General features: G+C 40.9%; 1 protein-coding gene across 21 annotated transcripts in view; it reads left to right on the top strand.

Moving 5' to 3' along the window:
* Positions 1–19,404, top strand: part of EPB41L2 (erythrocyte membrane protein band 4.1 like 2) — a 2,741,769-nt gene that overhangs the window by 2,155,970 nt on the left and 566,395 nt on the right. For all 21 annotated transcript variants that reach the window (XM_044064528.1, XM_044064527.1, XM_044064516.1 and 18 more), the window contains one exon: positions 6,345–6,517. In XM_044064528.1, the coding sequence (XP_043920463.1) occupies positions 6,345–6,517 (173 nt within the window). The remainder of the gene's footprint in view (positions 1–6,344; positions 6,518–19,404) is intronic.

Genomic DNA, 19,404 nt, shown 5'->3' with positions numbered 1-19,404 from the left:
GAGTCCCTAGGCATCACCGTACATTGGGAGAAATCCAACTTACAACCTACCCAACAGCTGGAATTTATAGGGGCAGTTTTTGATACTCGAACATGCCTGGTATCCCTTCCGGCTCACAGGCTTCAGAGATTAAGATTGCAAGTACTTGTCATACTCTGTCAAAGAAAGGTGTCAGCAAGGGAAGTTCTCCAGGCTCTAGCGTCCATGGCTGCAGCCATTCCGATAGTTCCTCTGGCAAGGTTACACATAAGACTGTTACAATGGCTCTTAGTGTCCCAGTGGTTGGCAAATCTTCACCCTCTAAACTTACAGAACCTCATAACCAACTCTTGCAAGCAAGATCTCTGGTGGATGAGGCCAGACACAGAATGTTGGTGTCGCCCTTTTCAAACTCCTCAACCCAATGCCACTGTGACCACGAATGCTTCCCTGATAGGATGAGGGGGCATTTTCAGGGAAAGACAGTCCAAGGCACATGGTCGAGTTTAGAGGCCAACCTGCATATCAGTGTTCTGGAGTTAAGAGCTGTGCTATTAGTATTGCAGGCATTACATCTTCTCCTTCCATCTGGAACGATTGCGATTCAGTCAGACAATCTGTCAGTAATCTGGTACATAAACAAGGAGGAACCAAATCCTATCCCCTGTGTCGAGAGGCCATGAGAATTTGGCACTGGGCGATAGCTTCCGACCACTTTCTTATAACAAATCCCATCCCGGGGAGTTCCAAGGTGATTGTGGACAGGCTGAGCAGAAGCATTCTCCTTCCACATGAGTGGTCTCTCAATCCCAAAGTGACGCCAGACATTTTCAGCCGATGGAGGCAGCCTTGCTGTGACCTTTTCACCTCCCCTTCGAACAACAAATGCAGCAACTTATTTTGCCCTCTTTCCCCCAGAGACTCACAATTGACCCATGGGTCGGCTCTACGTTTATCCACCAATTCCCTTTGATGCCTCTTTTTTAAAGAAAGCAACTCAGTTGAGATTCAAGCTGATCCTCATTGCCCCATTCTGGTCTCATCAAGTGTGGTTCCCCTTCCTCTGGCCTTACCTGTTACAGCCTCCATGGATCCTGAGCACTCGTCCAGACTTAATTTCTCCCGAATCTGTCCACTCTCAAGCTGACAGCTTGGCTTCTCCACTTCCGTTAGTCGCCAGGCAGGAAACCCTTTCCTCACCTGTTCGTGATATCATTCTGGCCTCCCATAAGCCAGCCACCAGAAACTTTACAGAGATAAATGGAAAAGCTTTGCTCTTTGGTCTAAAGAACGGATGCTAGATCCATTCTCAGCTCCGGTCTCTGTTGTACTTCAATACCTATCTGAGTTCTTTGAGAATGGAGCATCAGCTTCTACCATATGAGTACATTTAGCATCTATTTCCAGTTTTCATAACGGATCAGAGGGCATTCCACTTATGTCCATCTGCCTATGCAAAACCTTTCTCAAAGGAGTGTTTCACAGCAGACTTCCAGTTAGGCATCCATTAGAGACGTGGAATCTCTCCCTAGTACTACAGTCTCTTTCTCAACCCCCTTTTGAGCCTGCTGCAAAATGTGATCTCAAATTCCTGTCAAGGAAATCTCTATTTTTGGTAGCTGTCACTTCAGCTAGACAGTTCTCAGAATTACATGCCTTATGCATCAAGATACCGTACTTAATATTTCATAAGGACAGAGAATCGCTATGTACTAATCCATCTTTTCTCCCATAAGTGATTTCTGATTTTTCTGTGAACCAATCCATCGAGCTCTCAGTGTTTATACCAAACTATTCCAATATAGGAGAAGACTGTCTACACTCATTGGACATGCATAGGCAACTACGTTTTTACTTGGACAGGACTAAATCTATCCGCAAGACAGACCAACTTTTCATTTCCTTCTCTGGTCCAAAAATGGGATATGCTGTGTCAAACGTCACTTTATCAAAGTGGCTCAGAGATTGTATTTCCTTTTTGTACTCGTGTACAAATGAGCCTAAACCTCACAATGTCAAAGCACATTCAACTAGAGCTGTAGCAACCTCTGTAGCTTTTCACTCCAGAGCATCTATGGACGACATTTGCGCAGCAGTCATTTGGGCTAAATCTCACACTTTCATCAAACATTACAAGTTGGATACGGTCTCCAGGGGAGAGCGGCCTTCGGCTCAATGGTGCTCAGGAATGTTCTTCCATAAGGGCCACCCAGGTTTCTCAGGTAGCTTGGGATTCTGTCCCATCAGTGATGAATGGGAGGAAGATTAGCAACATCAGATAAAGAAGTTAAGTCTTACCATAATGTTCCATCTGTGTTGTTGTTCTTCCATTCATCACATCCCACCCTCCGTCCCCCACCAAAGGCTCCTGTGGATCTCATGGGTCCTTGTGTTATTTTTGGGGGTTTTGCGCAGAAATGGCCTCTGCTTTACTTCTGTATGTCTTATGCAAACTTGATCTGAGGTAACAGGGAGAAGGGCATTGTGGGTAGCAACTTAGCTCGAGAGTTTTTGGTGTACCCGAGCTTGGTATTAGGCCGACACGGTTCCGAGGGGCTCAGAACCGAACCCATCAGTGATGAATGGAAGAAGATCAGCAACACAGATGGAATGTTATGGTAAGACATAACTTCTTTTTAAGGTGGAATTAGAAACAGAATTATCTAGTATATGAAGAATGAAAGAATTATTTCTCTTTTTCTTTGATTTAAAAAAAAAAAAGTGGTTCCAACAAAATGTGATAGAAATTGTAGCAGGTAATGAAGTCAATAATTCAGGATTTCCTGTCTTGGGCTACATTAAGGTGATCCTGCAGGCCATATGATTTTGGACAGTCTTGAACATCTGAATCAGTGGCTGCATTGTTTATAGAAAAAACAACCAAGTTTAACTGTGATGCTCTTCCTTCATGTGTTGTTGTTTGAGTAATCAGTTGAAATTTGCATTTTTTCACTACAGTCCTCCTTTTGGTGACATTCATGTATCCACCCAATGCAAGCTATGATATAATGCACCAGATTTGTAAGCACACTTTTCCTAGAGCACATTGTTTATTTGCTGCTTCTAGAGTCCAGATTACAGTCCATGATGTTATCAGTAAAGTCCTGTGTTTGCATGTATAAACATTTTAATAATCGTGTGACCATTAAATTGCCAACCAGGACCCAGACTGGTGTCTATACTATGTAAGGATCAAACACATTACTAGTCTTAAGGGCCAGAGTTTCATCCTCGCTACTCATTGTTGAAGGTGACAAAAGTTCCCAGCCCACTTTATAAAACTAGAAGTTGTTTTGAGTTGTCTGTATGGAGACTGCCAGAAATGTGCCCGTCACAGCTCTAAGCATTTGTTGAAGTGCCTCCACAAGGACAAGCAGTCAGAGACCAAGTCAGTTAATGAAGCTCCTAACAGCTTTTTAAACCATTCAGGAGATGAGTGTACTCTAGAGGTTCTTTCTTGCTACTTATACAGGTCAGATAATGAACCTTGTCTATAAAAGTTCTGCGTTTGCATTCCTTAACATCATAATCAGTGTCCTTAAGGCCTTCAAATTACCTGCCAGGACACTGGCTTTACTTGTACTGTCTAGGGAATGAGCATGATGGTAACTCCCAGAAGGGTTACGGATGCATTCCAACTGCTCAGTATTTGAAGGTAGACAAAGTTGTTGGCCTACTTATAAAAGACAGGAGGTTAGTTGTCTGTGTGGAGATTATCAGGAGGGTCATTCTTGCAGTCGCAAGTGTCTTGTGGAATATCTGCACAAGGACAAGCACTCAAAGTCTAGGTCCAGGCCTGAACCTCCTGCCAACCAGCTAACCAGTTGGTTGATGAGCTTACCCTCGTACAGTTGGAGTTTATACTCCTCCTAGTATTTTGCCTCACCCCAGGCCCAGGACATTGTATAGACGGAGGTACAGCCTCTGCTGCCATACTGGAATTGCATCCCAAGGTTTTTCACAACTCCTTCTCCAGAAGATCTGGAAATCATGATTGGCCAGCTAAGTCATCAAAGAGTGGATTGGGTTTTCTTTAATGGCTCTTCCCAATTAGTCCAGACTTCAGGGACCTGTTAGGAAGAGTCTACGTGGTCATCTTGCACTAAATCTCACTCCTCAAGGCTTGAATGTTAAGCAGCTGTTTGGTGTCTGGCAAGAGCTTGAAATTCATATGCATATTCACACTCTAATGAATTTTGGTCAGAAGCCCACAACTGTCCTAGTACAGACTTCTTTTTTGCACTATGCCACCTTGGCTAGCATGTGATCAGCTACTACTACATGGTTGCTCAAATACGTGGAACCATTTAGTCTTGTCATTACAAGTATGGATCTTGTACCTAAGGCATTAGATGCCTTGGTTTTCCCTCACCTCCAGAGTCTATGAAGAGTCAGAGGACTGATGACTCTGTGTCTGAGATGGTCAGGGATAATGCTTTTTTTTCTGTACGACTTCCCCTTTGGAGTTGCTGTTAGGATGATGATCAATTTTGACTGGCCTCTTGTTCCTGACCCTTTTGCAGTAACACTTAGTTTAGTTGTAGAGGGGGAAGCCTGTTGTCATTCCATTGGGGATGCAATTTTACCAACTGGAGGCACCCAGATTTTACCCCCTTGGTCCCAGGAAACTGTCATTATTCCTTACAAGCACTAAATTGTATATAATGTGTTTGGTGCACTGTAGATCCCAGAGACCAAAATATTTTAATATCTTGACACTAAGCAGCGAGTCCAAAGCTTTGGACAGATGAAGAAGAAGGCTCTACTCAACTGTCATGTTGGGTTTTGAACCACTGGTTTTCATCTCACCTATCCTTATTCTAGGTGCACTTAGTTAAGAAGGTCCTGGATAAGGTAAAAGACCTCCAAGAGTCTGTGGTCATGGAGAATCCTTCACCTTTAAAGTGAAATACCATGTCATTCAGTATAATTTGAACTTCAGTGATGCCTTGGCTAGAACCGCAGATGTGGATGTCTACCAACACAGGATGACATAGCTGAGCTGGTCTGCTGTAGGGATGAGCTCTGGAACGGGTTCCTATCAGTTCGTCAAAACTTCAACAGTTTGAACACCATATGTTCGCACTGAAGTTCGAAAACTGATTATCGCGAAGCTGCGGAACACCGAATTCTTTCCCAGGGAAAGAATTCAGTTGGGCGTTTTTATGGCTTCGCTGTTTTCAGCACTGTGGTGGAAAGTTACGGGTTGGGTTCAGGTAAGTGTGCGATTGTGCGGATATTAGGGTTAGGGCATGGGTGAGGTGGGTGTGCGATAGTGACAGACTTTAGGGTTAGGGCCGGATAGGTGAGTTAGGGTTAGGGCGCGGGTCAGGTGAGTGTGCGATAGTGACGGACCTTAGGGTTAGGGTTTGGGTTAAGGTAAGTGGGTAGATAGTAGTGTATGTACAGTTGAGTGTAGGGTTAGATGTAGGATTTTAAGTGTGTGTGTGTGTGTGTGCGTGGATTGCTGTTTTTGTGGTGTGCTTGTATTGTGTGTGTTTCTTGGAACAGCGATCCCCTGGGAAAATAAATCGCTGTTCTAAGCCTTCGATGGTTTTGCACTTCGAGGTTAGAAGCTCGAACATATAGTATTTGAACTTCTGCCATTTCGCCGAAGTGATATAGACCCTCTGGAACAAGAATCGTGATGCCCACTCTTTGAGGGATATGCTGTTCAGCCAACATGCTCATGATCTGTTTGATTACTGTCTGCCTTCCCAGTGTTTTAATTTTATTTGGTTTTGTTTTAAAGCTGTTTCTTCAGGAATTCTTTCAGTTTTTTCGAGTGTTTCTATCCATCTCATTTTGGGCTCCACAGCCATACCCTTTAACTTCCTTACCATCCTTATGGTTATTATTATAGTGTGAAAGTTCTTCCTGAAATAGTTATATCCATATAGACTACATCCATTAGCTCCTAACCTCTTTGTCACGCTGTCTTGTCGCCCATTGATAGAACTAGATCAAGGTGGCCTACATTAAGCTATGCCATTGCTTTTCTGTAAGACAGACCATTAGAATTCAGCATCTCTAGTAACCTGCCTCAGAATTTTTCTGGTGTTGAAATGATGCTAAAGGCTCCTTTCTAAATATTGTACATCACTGCTACCGCATCTGACCATCTAAATTTTAAAATAATGTTATTCAAATAAGATGCCTATATGTGTATTGAATTGATAATTTTACTAGTTATTGTTCTTTTAATTGTTAATAGTAAGGAAACAGAAATATTAACGTATTCTTTGTTTGCTTCCTTTCTAACACATTTTTTGTCTTTAGTTATTTTCTTTTATAATTTGAGAATTTCCAAAGACTGCATTTGCATGTCTTCCATAATGTTATTTTCTTATTTTCCCATCTTATAGGTTACTGTCACCAGAGCAACCACCGAAGGCCAAGTTCTTAACCTTGGGTTCCAAATTTCGGTACAGCGGTCGTACACAAGCTCAAACTCGGCAAGCAAGTACACTTATAGATCGTCCTGCACCATACTTTGAGCGTACATCAAGTAAACGAATTTCCAGAAGTCTTGACGGACGTAAGTGTTCATACTTCCTTCCATAAATATATATTTATATATAAAATAAGCCAGGTTTTTTAATGTTAATGTACATTGATTAGTGAGTTATTAGAATGGCTAATGTGAATACTCAGCAATAAAACATTTGTTTTTATGGGAAAAAAATCAGTTGCATTTAAGATCTGTCATATATTTGTATATGTATGTATATATGTGTGTGTGTGTATATATGTATATATATATATATATATATGTGTGTGTGTGTGTATATATATATATATATATATATATATATATATATATATATATATTTATGTATGTATGTATAGCAAACGATTAGGGTTTAGTCAGGTTTTGTTGGCCTGTTAGCACAGTACTGAGTAGCTCAGTTGTGGCCTGTTTCACCTAGGTTGAGGAACAGTCCTGTGTTATTTAAAGATTGAGTGTGAATTGAAAGCCTGGACTTGGAGGACTAATTTCCTTTACTAAGAGGAGGAGGGGAAATGATGCAAACTGATTCATCTTTATTTTGTATACACGTCATCTCTGGTTGCATGCCCAACTTTGAGAGTGATGACACAGCTTTCTATCTTGCCATCTTTCAATGTCCCTGGTATTGTATGTGCAGATAGCATAAAATGGCTTTTGGCACCAGTTCTGTATGGTCGTGACCATGTTCTGCTATCATCAGACATCTGCTGTTCTCTTTGTGATAGAAATTAGCTTTGTGGTCCTGGTTAGGGTTGGGTTACTGTACTGGAGTTTAAGCTAGGCTTATTGTGTGCCCTGGTGGTTTAGCTATAGGACAGGCTAGCCACATTTGGTGCCAAATGTCAGAGAGATGAAGCTCTGTCACACTGGGGAAGAGTTCTTTTAGCAACTCTGATACTGGGGGATCTTCCATAGGGAGGTTGGAGTAGAGTGGGGAATGTCAGCTCACCCACTTTTTGGCAGGGGCTGTGGTTGTTCCTTGGTATTGACCATGATTACCTTGCAAATGTGAGACAGCAGGAATGGAAGCATGCAGGTTTGCTAACATGCAGATGCTAAAAGTGGAAGTCAGAACTGCAGCAGGAGCATAGGGATACTGTAAGAAAAATCTCAAATCCCCCCTTGGATGATGATACCGCTCTTGGTGTTCAACCCTTACTTCCAGGCTGAACAGAGGGGTTGATGGGATTTTACTCTGGGAAGAGTAAATGGGTCACATCGGACAGAGGAGGAGGGAAGCCTTTGTGGTTAGAGTGGGTGTAAAGAACCAAAAGTAAAAGTAACCGAAGAACTAAAAATAAATGTAACTGAAATGTATCTCACTATGGAGCTTTTCTTCCCAGGTCTCTGCTGAAAATGAGCCACTAGCTCAGCCAGACAAACCCGGTCAACAAATGTAAAATAAAAAATAAATAATGAAATATGGTGCTAAATAAGCAAGATATGTAGTAAATATAATAAAAATAATGACTTAGATTCAAGGTAGAGGCAAATAAAAGGAGCTGAACCATGTAACAAGCTAGGCTAAGGTTTCTTACTGCTGCTGTGCTGTTTATGGAGTTGGTGCTGGCAGAAATGTAGAAGTGCCTGAAATTTAGGGGTTCTGTGGCATGCATTCCTAGTAGTAAATGCAAAATATCCCTGTTTCTACAGCACATATACCACCAACCATTCTTATTTTTGTAAGCCCAGGTTTGAAAGTTAAACTGTTAGTCTGCATACATTGTTCTAATGTTTATGATGGTTAATATTTCTGTCACACTTAACTCAGTTTTAGTCTTGGCTGTTTTAACAAATTACTTACAGCCTTGTTGTTTCTGAAAGAATTTGGCATATCAGAGCAGAAATATTCAGTGCATGTGCATTTTGCTGACTTAGCACACATGAACATTCTTCCATTGGTTATAAAAATCAAATAGCTTGAGCTCTGTACAGACATAGTAGCTCATTTGTGTGTCTACTGAAATCATTTAGGACTCCTTTTGAAATAGTACTTGTAAGATGTCTTTCCATATCATTGTTGCAGTATTCATAACTGAAGGGATCTCTTGCCAAGGATAGCACAATGTCCAGCCAGTATACTAAAGCCTTTAGTACTTATAGGCACTGTATATTGCATATACACCCCCTGCACTAGACGTAGGACATAAAAGTGACCCGTACGGATACATACCCTCAAAACTACTTTGCATGCAGTCCAAATGTCATCATTGAACATTGTTCTGAGTGCCTTTCTTTGGTGCTGGTTACAGAGCCATTTTTTTCAGATAAGTGCCTAGTTGAGGTTTCTCCTTATAATCTTTTTTCTTTAGTATTGGTTAGTTTCATGTCATCCGGAAAGGGAAAATGTCAGTGTGCGAGGCAGATTCCCCATAAAGACTGTCATGACCATTGTCTCCCGGGTGCTTTCCATAACCATACACCATGTTCTATGTACCAAGCTTTTGTCCCTAAGACCCTACGTAGTCACATTTCCTCCTTATCTATTTACATTGAAAACCGGCATCTTAAGCTGTTGGCTGAAGGTGCTATGGTGGAGTCTTCGCATCTCAAGGGTCAGTCTTCCGTCAAGCAAAAGGCCAAAAAAATTGGGTCTAATACAGTTGATGTCCAGCATCCCCCAGGACATCTCTCTCCAGGCTAGTGAAAGCCCAAAGGATCGTCCAGTGGTTGTTTCAGATTCCTCTACCATGACCCCAACGGAGGCTGGCATGGATCCACCTTTTTGCACATCCTGGGATGCTTTACAAATATCTGTTCCTGACATTTAGTGGGAACCTCAGCTGTTTATATCTGAGGGACGTAGGGGGACTTTGCAGATTTTAGTGAGAGAGGCTATCCCTAGTACACTTATTGAGTGTCACCAAGGGTCTGACCCTCCAAGGATGTTTCATATGGATGTCACACACAAAAAGAAACAGAAAACCAAGCATGTTTCCCCTGCAGTTAATGATCCCCAATGTGAATGACAGGATTTTCAGGGGCTGTTTAATGCTTTAATGGCTTAAAAGCCTTCTCAAGGGGTGTCTCTTCCTGCCACTCGCTGGTCTTCCACTCCTCTTAAAAACCTAGGGAACTTGTCCCCTCCCCATGGACTGTTTTTCAAAGGAAGAGAATTTTCGTAGTATAGATTCCCTTTTAAAGGAACTCTCCACTGGGGACACTGTTACATATATGATGGAAGTCTATAGGAAGGATTGCTCTCAAGTCTCTGATATGGAGAAAAGGGATTATGACCACTTTCAGATGGAGTCTTGCAAACCTTCTGCTGTTCCCCCTGTTTTGGCTGCCCACTTGGATACTTTTTCAGCAGTTTCTATGGCTGCTTAGTCTCAGCCCCCAACTGCCAAGTAACCTGACAGATTTTACAAGGCACCTTACGAATACAAATTTATGTATAAATGCCCTTCTGCTGATCCTTGTGTGGTGTCTCTATCTTCAGACAAACCTTCAAAGCTGTTGCCCTTTACCAAGCCGTTTCCTTCAGATAAGGATAATGGGGCCATGGAGAGGCTGGGCAAGAAACTTTGTACTGCTGCGACCTTATCTTTTAGGGCTATTAACTGTCAGAGTCATATGACCAGGTATATTTTGGCTCTCCTTTCTCAGGTGATTTCCAATCTTCCTGAGTCTGAGAGGAAGGCTTCTGCCCTTTCTTTGTTGGGTTCCATTCCTCAAGTTGCCCGACACTTTATTAAGTGCAGTTATGATGCGGCTGATGCTGCTTCCAGGACTGCTGCATTTGGTTCACTTATGAGGCGTTACTTATTGCCTCATCACCAGGCTTTGCCTGATGACATTAAGGCCAAACTATTGCATGCTTCTTTAGATTAGATAATAAAAATATTTTTGGTGGTGGTACTGCTAAACCTTTTAAATCTCTTCAGGATAAGGGCAAGGTTTGCAGGAGTTGAAACATATTTTGTGTCCTATTCAAAAGTTTCAAAGGAATTACTCTTGCAAATCTGCTTTTGTTCACAGGCAGTCTCGTCCTCAGCCCAGAGGTTTAAAGGGTTCCACACATGTGCCTCCTGCTATGTTTACTCAACCCCCTACTTCCCAGAAACCTACTTTTCAGACAAGTCAAGTTCTTTTTGAGAATTTGCTTCTCCTTTCCCTCAGCCAGGTTCTTTTACTCCTCCTTTCCCTGTCCCTTCCAAATTGGTTGAGAATCACAACAGACTCTTGGGATATATCCATTATCCACCAGGGGTATTTCATGGTTTGGAAATCCCTTCCTCACTTTTTGGTCATGTCTCATCCAAATCAGGAACAGCTTCCTTTTTTCCCAAATGGTGCTTCATTCTGTTTTAGTCCAGGGCACCATTCAAGCTGTACTCCCTTCCCAGGTAGGGAGGGTTTTTTTCCCCAGAATGTTTTTGGTTCCCAGGAAGGAGGGTGCTTTGAGGCCAATTCTGGACCTTTCTCAGCTCAACACCTTTCTCAAGATTCATTCTTTTTGGATGTTGTCTCTTCAAATTTTATTTCATCCTCCTCTTCCACAGGCCTTTCTGGTCTCTCTGAATCTCAAGGATGTCTACCTTCATATTCCCATCCATTTCCTTTTCAGGAAATTTTTACATTTACATCTGTTTTTTCATTGCATTTTCAGTTCTCTACTTTGCTCTCTGGCCTTTTTCCTGCTCCAGAGGTATTCACCATGTGCCTTAGTCCTATCATTGCCTTTTGCTGGATGAGAGGAGTTCAGCTCTTTCCTTATCTGGGCAATGTGCTCATTCAAGTTCCTCCCCCGAGGCTCTGCTTCAAAATCTCTAGTTCACTATTTCCCTGTTGCAGAATCTGGGGTTCATCGTAAATTTTCAAAAATTAACTCTGACCCCTTCCCAGGACCAAGTTTTCCTTGGTTGCAGGATCCATGCCATCCCCATTCTGACATCTCTGCTCACCTCCAAGGCCCTGTCTCTTATTGCCTTTTTCCAGTTTGTTCTTCCTCTGGCTTTTGTCATAGCTAGGGAGTTTCTTATGGTCCTTCTGTTCTGGTTTCCACCATTCACATGGTTATTCTGGCCAGGCACCATATGAGAAAGCTGCAATGGTATCTCAAGTCAGTTTGGGTTCATCATTGCCAACTCCTGGACTTTCCAGTCCCTTTTCTTCCTTGCCTTGAGCTTGAGCTTCAGTGGTGAATTCATCAACTCTGCCAGTCTGGGGCTTCCTTTTGTTAGCTCCAGCCCAGACTTAAGAGCTCTTTACAGACGCCTCAGACAGGGGATGGGGGACCTCCTTTGGCTCTCTAATGGTTCAGGTTCTCTAGCCTCTACAACAGAGGTCAGACAACATCAGTGTAATGGAGATGAGGAACTTGCTTCTAGCTCTTCAGGCTTTTCATTCCTTATTTCATGCCTGGCCGCTCAAAATATTCACAGACAACATAACTGTTCAAGTCTGGGATCTAGCTGTCCAGTATCAAGTGACTCTTCAGGCAGTTTACTAGTTGCAGACTGTTTGAGCAGGTCCAGCACAAATCTCACAAATATATGCTTCACAGTGATGTGTTCTGGACATTGTCCATCGATGGTATATTTCTTAGGTAGATCTTTTTGTCTCTCCTGTGAACAGACAACTCCTTCTATTCTGTTCGAGTTCCAAGTCTTCTGACTTTAAAAGTGGGCACCCTGCCTTTTCTATGGAAGGGGATGTTTCTGTACATCTTCTTTCCCCTTTGTTTGCTACCGTGAGTCTTGCACACGATCAGATAGGACTCTCCCAAAATCTGGCAAGTGACTCCCTTTCAGCCCAGACAGCATTGGTTCCCCCTTCGTTCTCACTTAGCTAGCGACAATCACCACAACTTACCTCACTGGGTGGACCTTCTCAACAAGACAGAGAAGTGGTCTCTTATCCATTCTCACTCTTCAACTGACACTGTGGGTGATTCTTTTTTTAACACTCACTTGTGACGTAGGCTAACTTACATTTATATAAAAGCAATCAAGCCATATTAGCAAGTTTATATCTCCAAGTACTGTATATCATATATGTTGTTATAGATTATATAATGTAAGCAACATTATATAAATTATTCATTGACTGCCTTCTCTTAAACCTCATTCCTCCTCCAAACCATTTTTCTGCATGGATTGTTCTAAAAATGTATTTTCTTCTTAAACAAGAAACATCTTAGTCACTTATGACATAGGCAGTAATGCAATTATATAAATGGAAGCAAACCATATTGACATATTTTGAGTTGCAGACAATATGCATCACTTATGATCTATCCAATCATTGTCAATCAAAGATTACATAGCTCATTTAAATCTTGCATTCTTTTAAACATCATTCCTCTTACAGAACATTATTCTGCAAGTATTGTTCCCACAGTTCCCATTTTTTTCTATGTAATTTGTTCCTACCCTTTTCTAAAGATCCCGCTTCCAGTTGATATATCTCCGTTACTAGATTCATTACTTCTGTTGGTTTAGATTTTGATTCCCATTTTTTAGTAATTGCTTTTTTGGCAGCCAGCATAATTAAACTCAGCAAGGCCTTATTACGTCTAGGCAGTTTTGATTCTGTATCAGCTCAAAAAATCATTTCCTTAGTTATACTAATTTGCTCACCCAGTAAGCCTGATAGAGTAGTCTGCAGGGAATTTTTAAAATTTGCCAACTCATTATGCTCCCCAAAAATATGTTTCTAGTTACCTCTTTCTTCCCCATCTCACCACCAACATTTGTTATCTACCTGAGGGAAGATTCTTTGGAATCTACCTTTGGTATAAAAATACCTATGTAAACACTTTCCAAGCAAAGATCCCAAATCTTCTAGACTTTGTTGCATGATTGAGAGTCATACATATATCCCCCATTGTTTCTTTGTGAATTGCTTATCCAGTCTCTTTCTTCCTAATCCTTTCTAACCTCCTCTGAGTGATTCTTATAATTATCATGCAATATTTTATGTGCTGTAGTAATTATCCCTTTTTATCAGTAGATTCTGCTCTAGATTCTACCAAACAAAACTAGCAGTGCTTGTCTTTTGCTTAGCATCCCCCTATTCCTTTCTCTTTGCCTTTACCCCGATATCAATCCTTAATAGGGAAGATGATCTCTAGGCTGCAATCCAAACAAATTCTTGGCTTCTTCCCATTCTGTTACCTTTCCCCTCTCTAATTATTTGCTCCCAGTACCTTGGTTTCTTTGCCAATTTTCTCCAGTAAATTCAGCCCCCTCTTGTCTGTTGTCTGTATCCCTAATTTCAGTAATCCCTATCAGCAGAATTTTCATTCTCCATTCCCATGTTGGCTTTGTTCTTAGAATACTTTCTGCTACTTTATGAATATAATGATCTGTATGGTTATTGTTCTCCTTAAGGATCTGCATCCAAAATCCCAGTCTCTCTTTCTCTCTCTCTATTTCTTGAGCTTCCCTTAGTTTCATCATCATCCCCTTCCACATTTAATTATAGCTTTCTGCTTGTGCTATGTATAGTAGCCTTAACTGTGTAACTCTGAAATACCCTATCAATTCAGGCAATCCCAAACCACCTTGTTTTATTGGAAAGATCAGCTTATCCCACTTGACTCTTGCCAACTTCCCCACCCAAACAAAATTATTCAACTCTTTATTATTAATTACTCTCCACAACTTCTCTTCTGGTTGATAAAACTATGCCTGACCTGTGCATAAAACTAAAGGGACTAAAAACATTGTGACTGCTTATATCTTGATATCCATATCCATAAAACAGACCTTCCAATTTCTCATTTTTGTATTAACTTCCTACATATCCTTAGCTGCCATAGCAGAATCCTTTTTAATCCATACTCCTTGGCACTTCATTTGTTCATGTCCTCATAAATATGGGTATTGCTGAACCAATTTGTGTGTGAGTACATAGTTTACAGGTATTGTCTTTGTTTTATCTTCATTAATTTTGCATCCTAAAAAGACTTGAAACTGTCTCAGGATGTACCACACCACTGAAATGTCCTTTTCTGGTTTGATCAGGTATAAAATAATAACTGCAAATAAAGCCATTTTTTTCTTAAGAGTTTTGATCCCTTTTTGGCACCTATTTTCTGAGGAATGCACTTTGGGGTTCTGCAGGAGGACAGGAAGCCCACTAACAGTAAGTCATATCTGTCCACAATGAAAGGATTTTCTGTGCGGTGCCTCTCTCGAAACCAGGATCTACTACCTGTGGAGACTCATCTGGTTCTCTCTCTCATTTATGTAATCTGCTTCATGCTGGTATGGTGTATTCTCCAGTTAAAGATCACCTGGCAGCAATTTCTGCAGATCTGCCATTGACTCTTCTGGCCTCTAGATTCAAGATAAAGCAATTTCTTAAAGGTATCCATATCGGGTCTCCCAGGAAGCCAATTTCGCTTTCCCGAGACTTTAATTTTGTACTTGAAAAGTTGACTCAGACTCCTTTTGAGTCTGCTGCTTCAGCTTCCTTTTAATGTTTTACTTGGAAGACTGTTCTTCTTTTGGTCTTCACTTCAGCTAAGAGAATGTCTGAGCTTCAGTCTGTCACGGCTGTTTCCCTCTTTTTAGTTTTTCACAAAGACAGGGCGAGGTTCTTCACACCTTGGATTTGTATAGATAGCTCAGACATTATTTGGATAAAACTGAAGTTATTTGCAAATCTAAGCAGCTTTTTATTTCCTTTCATTCCAGGTCTTTGGGTTTGGCTGTTTCTAAGCAAACTCTCTCACCCTGGATTTCTAAGGCCACTTCTTTTTTTTTATTTTCATGGTAAACGTCTTTCCCTCATCTGGAAAGGCTCATTCTACCAGGACTATTGTCTTCTTTGTTGATTTTTTCAAGGGACTGGATTCAAGTTCCAGCCTTGAGGCTGCTACCTGGTCTTGTGTCTTCACTAAGCATTACAAGTTGGATGTTATTTCCAAGGCTAGAGCCGTCTTTGCCAGGGCTGTCCTGCATGGGTTTCTGGAGGGCTCTTTAGAGCCGTCCTCCACTCAGGTTTCCTCTTGAGATTTTGTACTCTCTCTTTAGTTACAAATACTACAGTAGTGATATGGGCACACATAGTACAGTTGTGTAAAACATTACCATAACAGGGGATGTCCTCCTCTTTACTGTTGCAGTATTCACTCCCTCCTGCCCCCTCTTTTCTAGCCTGCCCTTTCTTGCCCTCCTGGCTGAGGAATTCTCCCTCTTTTCCTTTTGGATACATATTTTCTTCCTTGTCCCTAGAGATATTATGTTCCTCCTGGGGCTTTTTCAATTCAGTGTGTGTGCGTCCGTATGTCACATTTATGCCCTATGCCTAGTGTGGGGAGCGTGTGTGTGATTTACAGTGCCTGTAAGTACTAAATGATTCAATATACTGGCTGGATGCTGGGCTATCCTTGGCAGGAGATCCCTTCAGTTATGAATACTATAACAGTGAAGAAAAGGACGTCTACTGTTATGGTAAGGTTTTACACAACTTTACTTTCTGATCTAGGCGTTGTCCCTCTGCTTCCAGACTGTTTATCTGTTGCATTTAGGTGACATTCTAGTCCCCTTTTAGAACTGTCTTTGATTGAGGGACTGTTTGGCATTAAACTGCAGCTTTGTAATGCTGATGTGCTTCTGTAGCACCCTACTGCATTTACTAGATAGCATGGCTAGCCACCCAGCGGTGTGAACCTTGGTTCTAGATGATTGCCACTGTTGAAGCTGACACCAACTCTGTGTGAAAAATGGGAAAAAGGGTTGTGAATGGATGGACAAGTGTTTACATATCTATAACTACTTATTAACCCCTCTGCATTGCACTGATTCTGCATGTCACTCTGATTGCATTCTTGGAAGAGATCTACATTTGGCCTTGCCTGGAGTGCTGCCATAGCCTCAGGTTTCAACACTTTTGGGTACACTGAAGTAATCTGTATCGTTGCTATCATCTCTGGCACAAAGAGATGACTGACATTAGAAGAGAAATGAGAAGTATTGTTAGTACAGCTGATACAGTCAATCTGAGAAAGAGAAGCAATATAAACCAGATTTTGCTAGTAATGAAAGAAGTTTACAGAAAAAGTATGTTTTTGTTGGAAGGCATCACTCCATCTCCCAAATAATGGGAATGCTTTTTCATGGTTTGTGTTACCAATTACCATTTTAAAATATGCACAGAAATTCATAACTTTTAGGTGGCGTGTCCAAGAATCATGATGAGTTTCCCATAGTATATGTTTCTTGTTAGCATCCTTTCTGCCTTTGTCTTGTCAGCTCATTCATCTCATGGAAGCAGCAGGATACAGACTATTAATGGTCATGAGATACTGTCTTGCCTTTTGTGTACATGGTCAGCATCAGTTGCTATCACCTTTCTGGTACCATGTGGTTAGTATGAATATTTAACTTGCAAATTCCATATTTAAGATAGTCAGTCTGTAGACTATTGTCTTCAAAGGTGAATGATGATTTTCTATATCAAGTTACGGATTTTTTCTCAGAAAATGGCTTGTTCTTTAAAGGTGTTGCAGTCAACTTTCCTGAAAAGTTTTTTGAAGCATAAATTTACTGGCCGCTGTGTTTTGATTGTGGATGTAGTTACCTTCCTCTGAAGGTTAAAATTAATGCCTGTGATGAAGCAGATTCCATCATGAGATTTGTTTCAGGAGACATTCTATTTGTTGTGGTGGACTTTGCTTCTGATGTCCATCTGTAGATTATGAATGGTGATCATCTTTGGATGACTGTTGCAGTAAACTTAAGCTATACGGGACAGGATGTCTTGCCCAGGACTGGACCCACTGACCAACAACCACAGCTTTAGTACACCTTCTACACTCCCTAGCCACTGCCTTGCATGAAGGAAGAAGGATAAAATCAGTGACTAAGCAACAAAAAGTCGGAACTTTCTTGCTACCGAAGAGTGTGTTCCTTTGCAAGCTTCGGGAGATCGACCATTGTTTAACGCTTCAACGCTGAACAGATAAGTTCCCCACTGAGTGTTATCTTCCACAGCATTAATTTTTTGTTTTTAAACAAAATTATTTTTATTTGTCAAAAAGCTAATTTTGAACTAGTATGGAGGTGTTTTAGTGCGTATCAATGAAATTTTTATATTTTTTGTAGAGAAAACAGTAGGTTTTACCTCAGTCTTCATTGTTCGGGGATTGGTCTTAGTTTTGAGGGATGCCATTTAAAACTTCAGAACTTTAATTTTCTATCAGAATCCTATACAGACCCACCTAAGCCCCCTTCCCTTAACAGTAAGTACAGAAAAAAGGGGTCTTCTGCATTCAGTCAGGTGCCTTTTGCCTCGGGCATTAGTGCCTGACTCCGCTGTGGCCATTTGTTATTTTTTGGACCAATCATTGTTTCTCTAGGTTCCTCTAGGGAGCATCTTCTGATGCCAGCAAGGACAAGAAGGGTTAGACACGTCCCCGGCAACTGTCCAGCTGCTCTCTTTCTATAAGGGAGAACCACTCTCGCTAGCATTGGGAAATAGACCAGCAGATTCCAGTTTGCTAATCTGCTCTGAGGAGTTTCCTCCTGGGTAATTTTCATTTTGAGCCATTTCTCTCTCTCTCTCTCTTGGTAGCCAAATGTGTGTACTTATAAGAAGTTGGTTAAGGTTTTCAGTTTTAAAATATAAAACACTACAGTTGCAGCTGAATGTATTATGATTTATTGTGTCTGTTCCTCCTGTGTTTTTTGAGGATTTGTTTTTTCCATTTTTAAGGCAGCATTTTATCCTACAAAAGGTTATTTGCCCTGTATAAGTTTGTTAAGTGATACTTGGCCCTTACACCGACAAATTCCTTTTTTTCTTCTGCTGGCTTATTTGGAATCCATTAGTATTCTCTGTCTCAGTTATTTAAACACACACTAACATGTGATTATGACATTTCTAATGCTGTTTCTAGAGCAGCTGTTATGGGACAATGTTGACTAGAGTTGCCAGGCTACATTTTTGGCATTTCCAGAATATCTCATAGCTGTGATCCTGTGTACAAAACTGAATGTGGAGTTGGTCATTTGCTTTCCCTCTGCTGAGATCCTTTGAAAGAATAACGGCAAAAAAAAGGAGAGAAAAAAATTGAAGACTTGGTCTCCTTTTCTACCTTTCAAGCAAAATATGATAGAAAATTTTCTGCAAGTCAGTAATCTAAACTTGCATTATAACTAAGTAGGTACAATTTTAGTAAAGCGATGACAGGGAATTTCAAGTAGATATACAGATCCTCCCTAGAGCTGATATTATCTTATTACTCAGTTTGAACATATACTTCCTCGTGAATTATTTCTTCCCCACTCTGACAGTCTGTTAAAGCCTTCTCAAAACTTTGATTCTAGATGATTTCAGACATGGGGGAATTGAGAATATTTGTAAGGGATACATTTGGCAGTGGATTGACACCTCTCCCTCAGTTATCCAGAAAAGAAGGAAGTTGTAGACCGGCCCTAGGCTATTCTTTCTAAATAATCATTTTACAAAGTTATCAGATATTTTTTATCTTTTTCTGACTCAGGTTTACATTTTTAGGTTCTGGGCTTGTCCTTTTGTAGCTCAACACCTGTAATACTGTATGAAGGACTTTGCTTCTGCATTAGCTCTTTGCAGAGGACAAGACAGGTATTTGTTGTTTCCAGATATAGACGATCTTTTTCTCTGCCTGGATTTTCTCATGAACCTGTAGAAATCTTTGCTCATTCTTTCTCACAGTGTACTTTTTCTGGGATGTCTTCTGAACATATGTTTTTTTTCTTCAGGAAAATTAGTGTTACTAGAAGCAATTTCTCGATTTCATGGCTTCTGTTACTCTTCTTTGGTCACACTTTACATGTGACAAATTTGTTGTATGTTTCTAGAGCCTATTCGGTCTGTAATCATAGAGGCATCAAACTTTGACTTGGAGTTGTCAAGATACAGGATCTCTAGAACAAACAAGACATTTTAAAACATACAAATGTTGAGATATACTG

The sequence above is a fragment of the Protopterus annectens genome, chromosome 1.part0 (assembly GCF_019279795.1).
Source record: "Protopterus annectens isolate FY-2018-M chromosome 1.part0, PAN1.0, whole genome shotgun sequence".
Classification (NCBI taxonomy): domain Eukaryota; kingdom Metazoa; phylum Chordata; order Ceratodontiformes; family Protopteridae; genus Protopterus; species Protopterus annectens.
Note: the sequence above shows the minus strand (reverse complement) of the source record. Positions and strands in the feature narration are given on the sequence as shown.